This window comes from Monopterus albus, unplaced genomic scaffold, assembly GCF_001952655.1.
Source record: "Monopterus albus unplaced genomic scaffold, M_albus_1.0 scaffold362.1, whole genome shotgun sequence".
Lineage (NCBI taxonomy): Eukaryota > Metazoa > Chordata > Actinopteri > Synbranchiformes > Synbranchidae > Monopterus > Monopterus albus.
In genome coordinates, this window is record NW_018128242.1 from 289,920 (window position 1) to 300,443 (window position 10,524).

Here is a 10,524-nt window from a genome sequence, read left to right on the forward strand (position 1 = left end):
TCATACCTTTGAAATATTTAGCTTTATTTTGAAAGTTTTCCCTGATTCAAATGAATGGGAAAATTCTACTTTAGCATACCTTCACCTATTTCGGGTATCAAAATGTTCAGCTCTTCCAAGGACATTCATCCTTCTATTAACAATTTTTCAAAACATCACACTTTTAAAATATTTAGCTTTATTTTGAAAAGTTTGCCCCTTTCAAATAAATGGGTAAATTCTACTTAAGCATACTTTCAGGTATCAAAATGTTCAAGTCTCCCAGGACACTCATTCTTCGACTCAGAATTCTCATACACTTCACACTTCTGAAATATTTAGCTTTATTTTGAAAATTTCCCCCATTCAAATTAATGGGAAAATTGTACTTCAGCATACTTTCAGGTAGATATGCCTTTCAGGTGTCAAATTTTTCAGCATTTTATTAGTAAATTCAGCATACCTTCAGCTAGAAAAGCCAGTCAGGTACCAAAAAGTTCAGCTCTTCAAGGCCATTCGTACTTTATTGCATCTCATCCTTCAGATTATTCAACAAAGAACTTCAGCCATTTCTTCTGAACTATTTCAATAAAGAACTTCAGCCATTTCTTCTCATGTTTCAGCTGTTTCAACAATTGATTTCAGGCATTTTCAAGGACGATCTTTGAGCTTATCAGCATCCACATGCATTTACGACAGGAAATGCATTTCTCTAGTTATTATTAGTATTTTTATGTGAAAAAGGTTATAAAAATTAAAATAGGAACTTTTTGGTAAGTCACAGCTTCATATAATTTTTGTAAGGTTATTACCATTTCCATGTACTATGCTGGAAACAGGAAAAATCTGTAAAATAACAAATAAAGAAAAAAATTCTGTAAAACTGAGTTTTTTTGTTTAGTTTTTTTTTTTTTGACAGTGTAGCTGATTCTCTACAGTCTCTTTAGAACATCAGTCTTTAATCATATGTAAACCGAGGGGGATAAATATCTCCAGCTCAATACCAGTCAGTCAGAACTGATGAAGCCTCTTGGATGAGAGGTGAAATGTCTTCGACCTAGAAATCTAGTCCAGTAGACGAGGTTTTTCAGCTTACTATGACCTGGATGACTGAGAAGACAAATAATATGTAAACGTCACAGTATTTTTCATAACTGAATGTCCTCTAAGATCATGTTTAATCATCATTCAGATTTCCTTTTTTATTGCTCGCTCACTATCTGTACCCATGTAAGACCGTTAGCCAGCGGGGGAGGCGTCCGCCGCCCGAGGATAGAACATTCACTCAAAAACCGCACAAAAATATTGGCAATGAGGATGAATGAAAAATTATGCTCTGGGTCAAGAAAAGTCACAGAACTGGCAGATAACTAATATTTTTACTCTAGTTCTTAAACTTAACATGAAGTGTTTGTTTGGACAGACTTGTCCTCTCCTACACTTCAGGTGGACAATGCTTGAGTTTATGACTGTTTCCTCTGCTTCCAGTATCATGCTTTTTATTTTGACACCACATCCTGTCATGGTGTCATTTCAGCTACAGATTCTATACACTAATTAGTGGCAATTGCTTGCACCTGTTTTCACCCCTTTATAGGCAGCTTATTCCCATCAGGAAGCTGCCAGATTGTTCTAACCCATGTTCAGACTTTCCAGTGGTTTTCCTAGTGCCTGTTATTCCAGCTCTAACCCCAGATGGCCTTGTGACCACTGAGTACTGCCTAACCCTTCTGATTCTGTCTGTATTCTGTGCATTGACTTATGGACTTTCCTTATTGACCGTTCTTCTTGTGGATACTTTGGATGTGTGAGTTTGCTGGCTCTGACCCTGAACTGGATTATCGGCCTGAGAGCGTTACATGTTGAATCAGATTTCTGCATGGTGAATTGTTTGTTTCTGACCAGTGCTCTAATTAAAGAGACAGTGTTTTGCTTTTACTCGTATGGCCTCATAATTGAGTTCACCATCGACATTTTCGGCAGCTTTGCTTGCCGACCCTGACAGACTCACACTGCTGCATTTACATTTTCCGCAGACGTGCAACAGTGATTCTTTATGAAGGTTCCAGGAAGGAAAGGTGTAATTTGGCACTAATTATAGGGAAAATGAAGGTGCCATATTCATTCATTCCTGGCTTCGCCTTTAGTGTTCTACTGCATGCACAGTATGTCAAGTAACATGCAACGTTCTTTTTTCTTTTATTATTTTGTATATTTCTTGCACTACTGGGAACAAACTTAACCATTTCTGCTGTATGTTTCCACAACTACACACAGTGCATTCCTGTCAGACTTGTGGTGTGAGTCTGGAGAGTGTTTCCAAAGAGCAGAATTAAGTTAGCGTTGTTTTCTCCAGAGGTATTTTAATGTCAGCAGAGCAATGTGCACTTTCTCTCTTCTAGATCGTAAGCAGGCAGTTCCATAACAAGCAGGTTTGTGAAATAGGTCGGGGAGCTCCCATAAAACAAACAAAAACCTCACATCACATACAGCAACCACACTGGGTCATAAAACCAGTGGTAAAAATTTAAGTAATGTAGAATAACTGATGTCTCAAGTCAGGGAATCCAGGCATTTTTATTATTTGTATCAGCTTTAGTCGCACTCTGCTGCCTCCAACTCTCCTGTTGTTATTCCAGCTTCTCCACCTTGTGTTGTCAAAGTACGACCTGTAAATCAGCCCCACCTGCTGCCTAGCTAAGGTTGGAAGAAGGGTTTTTCCAGCCACCAGAAGTCATGTCAAACAGCCGTGGAGGAGCTCTGGGTGGCTAAAAGTCTGAACCGGCAGCTGCCAGAGTGAAGAGGTGGCGTCTTTTGCACAGAGAGAGTGGGACAAAGAAATAGCAACAACCAGGGTTAACAAGGGTTTGGCTGTTTGACATGGAGAGGGTTAAAACAGCCAGAGGACTCAGACTGGATCCATGATTTAACCAGAATTAGACTCAACAGGAACTAGTGATCATGAGTGGATCAGCACACACACTCACACACAGCCTCTCTGCTGTGTTGTTACAGTCTCCGTGGGCGTCTTTCGCTGCCTGACAACTTCAGTTCTGGTCAAAATTAGATGTTGTCGATTCCTGGAGCTCAAGTTGGGATCAGGAGGAGAACAAGATGAAGTGACTCACTAATGAGTCAACAAATCTCAAATCATCCTTTTCAAAGATCACATGAGCAGCAGACACTCTAAGCTCACACTACACACCACAACACGTCACTTCATCCCTGAAATGTCAAATCTTAAACAAGTCCTGTTCACTTTGTAGCATGAAAAGGCAGACTGTAATCTGCAGCTAAATATGAGTTGTTTCCAGCTATTTGCATGTTTTATAGCACAAAACCTTTTCAAAGGCTGGTCTGTACAGGATGTAGTGTATATGTTGGGTCACTGCAAAGACTCAAACAAGTTCTTCAAATTAAATGACAAAGTATGTTGTGTGTCCACGCCCTCTAAAATAACACAGAGGCATTTTTTGATTGGATGCCATTGATGTTATTTGTCTGTGCCTTCAAACACCAAGTAAATGTTCTGATGTGGCAACGCTGCAGTTGAGGCTGACAGTCAGCTGGGAGCAGGACGCAAACAGGCTTTACTGTTAAAGCCTGACACACTGCTCCCCCACTTCGACCTCCTCTCTAAGTCTAGAGTTTAGAAACCATTATTTTGCCTAGCAAATGCTTTGAGTTTGGCCTTAACGTGACAATGTGGTAATTAGCTGCATTCAGAAACCCCCATTATTACCTTGTCCACCGACCTTCAGTGCTGTACCCTGCAGACAGCTGCACATGCTGATGCCAGATGAGCAAACTTGTACTTTGTCATAGCCACACAAAAAAAGACAAAATGCAAAAACAAAAGACACTACATGCACTGTAATGAAAGTGGCAGGTAGTGGTATAAAGTACATTTACTCAATAATCATACAATCCTGAACGTTTGTATTTTCTACTACTTTTTGCTTTTACTCCTCTTTTTTCTTATTGCTGAAGTTACACCTTTGCATATTATTAAAACAAAATACAATAAATGATGATGTATTATTATTGACTAAGATTCCCTATAGTGTATAAAGTAGTGGAATAAGCATCACAACATAACAATGATGTACTGTATATGTGAATGCACCACGGGTGTTGCTAGACTTGAAGCTTTAACATGAATGCTACCAAAACAGAGGACATAAACATGACCAAATATGACTTCAGCAACTACAAATTAATATCATATCCTACACATCCTATACACAAAGTAAAGCAAAGTATTTCCCCAAGCTTAAAAGCATCTTGTCCACCAAATCTAAGCAGTTAAGTTGGTTCCCTTTTGGTGCAATAAAGTGTAGCGCCTATTCTTCATTTTGGCAAACCTGTCAATAACTTGACTCTCACTCAGTTTACAAAGTTCTTCCTGCTCAACTGATAAGACAGTAAGATGGTGAAGCCTGTCTTGGCCCATTGTGCACCTCTGCCAAGTGTGGAGTCGTCTTAGTGCACTGAATGACCGTTCACAGCTACACACAGACCTGCAAGTCCGTTAGCTATAGCTCATTTGTCAACATTTGTCTTACCTCCCTCAAACTCATCTCTCCTTTCTGCTTCCCTCTCTTTGCCTCAAAAAAAAAAGAATGTTCTGATATCCATCTACAGGAGGAATTAGTCATTGTTCAGATAGTGTAGCTATCACTCATGGAAACTTTACTTTCACAGCGTTTTCATACATTATCTTACTTGCTCGTTGCGCGGCGTATGCTGATTGGCATTTGAAACGTGTGCGTGGTCGGTATACACTGGCACGTCGCGAGGAAACAGTTTCCACGCACAGCTGCAGCATCGTTTTTGTAGCGTTATTGCAGCACGTTTTTGTTTTTATTGTGTTTCTTTTATGTGCGTCAGTTGGTTTATTGGCTGTCTTGCATTTAGTTTCTCTGAAGAATGGTCTAATAAAAACCCTTACAAATATGGGAATGTATTTACTGGGGCACAGCTGATTTACACTGGGGCACGTGCCCCAATACAAGTGGTCTAGTGACGCCGATGGAATGCACCAAAAACATCTAAAAATAAACTGGTGGCAGAAGCAAGAGGTATTTCTACACATTCACTACATGTGAACATGATATATGGGCTAGTTAATGTGTGTTTCTAGGGGATTTTTTTAGTGGGTTGGGTCATGAGAGATACTTAAACATCACTACTCTTTTTTATGTTTTGGGCAGTAATTACACTGCCATTAAACTTGATGTGTTTTTGCTTCTGAGCCAACAAAAGGTCACTAGACAACCCTGAGCTGAAGTTATTTCAGCCTTTATTTAGCTGCAAATGCTGAAAAGTAAAAAGATTCAATATGGGATTTGAGAGGAATTGGATCTGTTAAGGATTTGCTACTGGATTTGAATTTGATAAAGCTCTTTGGAAATTTACACTTAATAAATAAGTGGTTTTATTAGTGATATCCACTGATGGTTTCATTATAAAATAAGGATAATTTATGTACTGACTATATATAAAAGATGGATAAACCCACTGTGACGTCACCCACTGTTTTTCTGCCATGTTGGCAGCGCTTCACTCCACCTGCAACAGCTAACTCAAAAATGGGCAAAGAGGCGGGGCATGAGTGGTGCTCGCTAGACAGCTAACAGCCAGCCACCTATGGCGGGACCCTCCTGCCTGTCACTCAAAGCAGCCACACCCCAAATTATGTGTAACTTTTTGTCTCATCATAATTTCACTGGGCAAGTTATAAAGAAATGTCACCCCCTGTACAGTTGTCATGGAGGGGGAAATTAGCTATAAAGACCAAAACCGTTTCTTGTACCAGGCTGTAAACCTTTATTTCTGCTGTAAGGTTGTACATTTTAACATGGACGCTTATGAGGACTGACTCCCTTTGGAGTCAGCCTCTAGTGGCCACTCGAGGAACTGCAGGTTTTAACACTTCCGCATTGGTTTCATTTCTCAGCCTCAAGAAGTTGCCACCTGGATGCTACAGTAAATGTCACACAGTGTGGGAGTTGATTAAATAGTGACTTACCTTGTAGACCTGCCCATAGGTGCCATTTCCAACAAGCTCAACCAGTTCAAAGATACCAGCTGGGTCCTGAGACAGAGAGAGGGAGGTGAAAGAGAAGGAGGAGGAGGTGGGAAGAAAAGACAAAACACATAAAGACCAAGTTATATAAGAGAATACCAAACTCACTAAACTGGATATAGGAATTCAATGTGTAATCTGAGCTTCACACACACTAAGAGGCTGACTGAGCTCTGCATACCTGAGGTATAAACCCCTCTTTATCACCACACTGTTATTCTTTCAATATGAATAATGACAAAAGCTGACTTTGCAGCCACATGTGTGTAGCTTACTTTGTGACGTGATCATTTAATGTAGACGTTCATATTCAAAATGATTTCCTACAAGGAGTGACTACACCTATTGTGAGTTTTACATTAGCATACCGTACAGTGTGTGTGTGTGTGTGTGTGTGTGTGTGTGTGTGTGTGCGCACATTAGTGTACTGGGACTGTTACAGTGGAGCCTCTTAAAGGGGATTAGTTTAAAAAGCAGCAATACATTTCATTCAAGGTCACACAGAAGCACATCTAATCCTGGAGGAACGAGCCTCACGTGCACATACACACAAACCTGTCCATGCATCTTACAGCCATTCCCAACTGCAAGATCACACACATAAGAAAACCCCCAGTGGAGGAGAAAGAAGGATCTGATCTGACCGAGACCTGCCTGCAGCTCGGTGGCCAGCAATTCCCACAGACACTGAGAACACAGATACACAAACTGTAACGTGGTGCGAGGATGATGGGGGTAGATCTAGAACCAACTAAACCAACCCCTAACCAACTAAACCAAGGGCTCAAAGCAACAAGCAATGAACCAACAACAGAAAACCCAGGAAAGTCAGGGAGCTGGTGAGCAAAGACACAGGAAGAAACCCTTGGGTAAAAACTAACTCACAAGGGAAACTAAGTAAGGAACTGTCTTTAAGTGGAAGAACAAACTCAGGAAAGTATTGTAATCATGTTACAGCCAAAAACAGGAACTCAGGAATGCAATGTAACTATTCAAACGGCAAAATAAGGCCAACAGGAACCAGAGAGTGTTTCTACAAAGGGGAACACGTGAACCCAGCAGGTAAACTGCATCACTATTCTCCATACAGGAAAATGCAGGTAAAGCAAGCCTGTCTGTACACAAAGTTAAGGCATAAACACAAATGAGGTACCGCTCTCATGTGAGTTGCTTAGCTTTCATGTGGAGGTAGGAGCTAACACAGGAGGTGAACAGGGCCTACTGAACATGATGGGGAAGAGCAAGGCCGACATGAGGACGTGGAGGACAAAATCCACTCTGATCAAGTGATAGGTGAACATAATCAGGGTGAATGGTGGGCACAGTAAAGCCGGGGCACATGAAAGCTGCATGCAGCAACAGAGAAGATGTCTAAATAAGAGCATGAGCCTGGAGGTAACCAGGAATTGTGACACCTGCACTTCAGCTCGATGGTTTTTACTTGTGACGACAAACTCTCACAAACCCAGGTGTTCCGACATGTATTCAGCAAGTTTTACCGTGGTCCCTTAAATAAGATGAACATTAAAAGTCTTCAACTCCATGCTTTGGTTTACACGGTTCTGGGTGTAGTGACATTTTGGGGGATCAGGATCATTTCAGCATCAGTAAAGTCTGACTCAGCATTTGGGTTGTTTACAGCCTGTGAGACAACATGTGGCGTTCCTGACCTGCTGGACTCTTCTTGAGAAATCACCATGTTCCAGTTATGACACCCATAACTAGAAGACATGACCAAAGACCCAAGCTGTGGCTTGTCTTTAAGGAGAGCATTAAAAAGCATCATATTCTCTCCTGAATCTGAACATTTTGGTGAGGCAACTGCACAAACAGGACGTCTGTGTGCTTGCGACAAACTTTGCATCACAATGAAATGTTCCCCCCCAGCTTTCTCTGCTGTCTTGGGTGACCTCATTTCTACTTGTCAGGCCACTGAGAGCAGGGATTCTCGTTTTTACAAGAACATGAACATCTCATCTGTGTGAGTGTTGTTGTCACCCCCAGTGTTTGTGTGTCTGTCTCTAACGCCCACACAGGGACGCACAGTCCCACCCGGTCAATCATGTCGAGACTTGATTGTTGCTCTGCAGGTACAGCTGTATTGCGTCAGCAGCGGGCAAAAGGAAGCAAAAAGAAAAGAGGAGCTGCACACAATCTCGCACACACACGCACACGCCAAGTCTACAGTGAAGTGAGCATGTAGAATCCAAAAATAGAAATTTTAAATTCATATTTTTGTGAATGTAGCAGTGTGTCTCTCTCTCTCTCACACGCACACTAACATTCCGGCACTGTCTCCTTCAGTAGCTACACCTCCTAGCCACGCGGGCACGCATGTGCACGCGGACAGCCCCCCAACAAACAGCCACTGAGATGCAATGCTGCTGTCGCCACAACATCACGAAATGGCGGAACTCGCTCCTGTTGCGGTTATCATAGCAATTATTCACAATGCGTGCTTTTGCGCACGCGTGTTTGTGTGTGCATGCATCTGTAGCCTCTGTATCTGTGTGTATGTGTGCGCGCGTTTGTGAATCTGCAAGTGAGCAGGCAGCCTAAGATCTGCCCCACATAGTAGACTACAGATATACTAGCCTTTATTATGCCTTTTGACCCACGCGCCCGGTGATGGGTGAACGCACGCGCGCAGCAGCTCAGGACTTTATTACATCACGTACCAGTTGTTAAGAAAAATATCAACCGCAAACAACAACAACAGAAGTGTCAGTGGGAGGCCACATGATCCCACACTCTGATATCCAACCTGATTTCCTCAATCACTGCCGGCCGTGCACGAGCACTACAGCCCACACACACTAAATCACACAGGCTTGCAGGCTGGTGTACGTGCGCGTGCATGCGCACAACCGACGGCAATTTCAGCAAAACAATTGGAAGACCAAGGAGATGCCTCCTTGCACGGCGCTTGCAGAGGAGGGAGCGGAGGGGCGGAAAGAACAGAGGTGGACAGGTGATCAACAGCCTCGCGTGTACGCGCACACAAAGACACGGGGACTACACGCATGTGCACACACAGGGACACTTACCCGTAGGGCAGACAGGTCTATCTCATCCAGACTCCGTGCAGGGGAGTCGCTCGCCATGGTTCTCTGGGTAGATACGGGACTCAAGATGGAAGCTTCCTCAACGACCATCGACCGAGAGGTGCAGAGCGGTGGGATGAGCACACACTCACACTCCTCTACAATGAAGGAAGCCCCCCACCCACCCCCCAATAAAAAATCCCTAATAAGTGCTTGTGAAGGCGATGTTTTCCCGAAAGGAGAGACGAGAGCTCCAGCAGGCAGGGAGGACAGATGAGGAGCGCAGGAAGGAAACGATGTTCGTGAAGCTCCAGGTGCTACATGCTGCTCGGTGCCGTGATTCCGAGGCTACATGCTTCCACCTCGACACACAATCTGGACAGGGAAGGACAGAACCGGGTGTGACACGCGTGCACACGCACGGAGATAGAGAGAGAAGGACAGAGACAGTAGGAGCACACAGCAGCCGAGACGCACTGAGTGAGGTAGAACAGCAGCGCGCTTCCCGGGAGTGGCCAGCGAGGAGGCTGCGCTACGGACAGAGACGCCCACAATGTCACACACACACACACACGTTTTTATGCCTTTGTGTGGCCCACGTTCTGTGACTTTGTGAGGGCCACCACTTCTGCTATAGGTACAATGGTGCAAAACACAAATCTATCATGAGGTGGCAATAGAGAATCAAAATGTCACTTCAGAATTCAGAAAACTCGAAATAAAAAAATCTTTTTCTACGTGTGAAGACCGGAGCCTGTTGCTAAGCAGATTTGGTGAACTGGACCTTCTGTCACAAAGCACCAAAACAATGCATGATATATATCACCAGATTTTAGAAGATCTTTCATAACTGTCCCATCTTACTTTCCTGGTTAACCCAAACCACAGCATTACAGAGATGGAAGCATGTGGTTTTTAATTTTGCCAATGGAAAGTGTATTTAAATTTGATTGTATTTACATCTATTAAAAATGCATTATAAAAATGGTATATGGTATGCATCTCTGCATTTAAAACTGGGTAGTTTTGCAGACATCTAAACTTTAGTTTTTTTTCAATCTTACATGTCACTTGCTAAGTTTGCTTAACATCAGTAACACTGAAAGCATGTTTGGCAAAGTCCTCTAATCTTGATTTACCTATTTTAATTCACCCACTCCATTGATAGAAGCTTGATAAACAATTTATCACACAAAATTAGTCACAACTGGCTTTATTTGCACAACATAAATTAAAAATGAACTACAACAATTTCCTTTTTTGAGACATGATGGAGTTGTGGACATTATTCTTTAAATCTTTCCAGTTGCGACTGCCCAGTGCTGGTTCTGCTTCAAGTGCCTTGAGGCAGACCTCTTTACCAGGAACTCTTTGCATAGTGATGCACTGCCCCAGTTGTCACCACACCGCTGC

The 10,524-nt window shown here is 42.7% G+C and overlaps 1 protein-coding gene across 1 annotated transcript in view; it reads right to left on the reverse strand.

The window, feature by feature from the left end:
• LOC109951063 (traf2 and NCK-interacting protein kinase-like) overlaps positions 1-9,671 on the reverse strand; it is a 107,777-nt gene extending 98,106 nt beyond the window's left edge. Inside the window, 2 exon segments of the mRNA XM_020585337.1 lie at positions 6,011-6,076; positions 9,115-9,671. Of these exon segments, the coding sequence (XP_020440993.1) occupies positions 6,011-6,076; positions 9,115-9,222 (174 nt within the window). The 5' untranslated portion in view covers positions 9,223-9,671.
• Between the last annotated feature and the right edge of the window lie 853 nt (positions 9,672-10,524).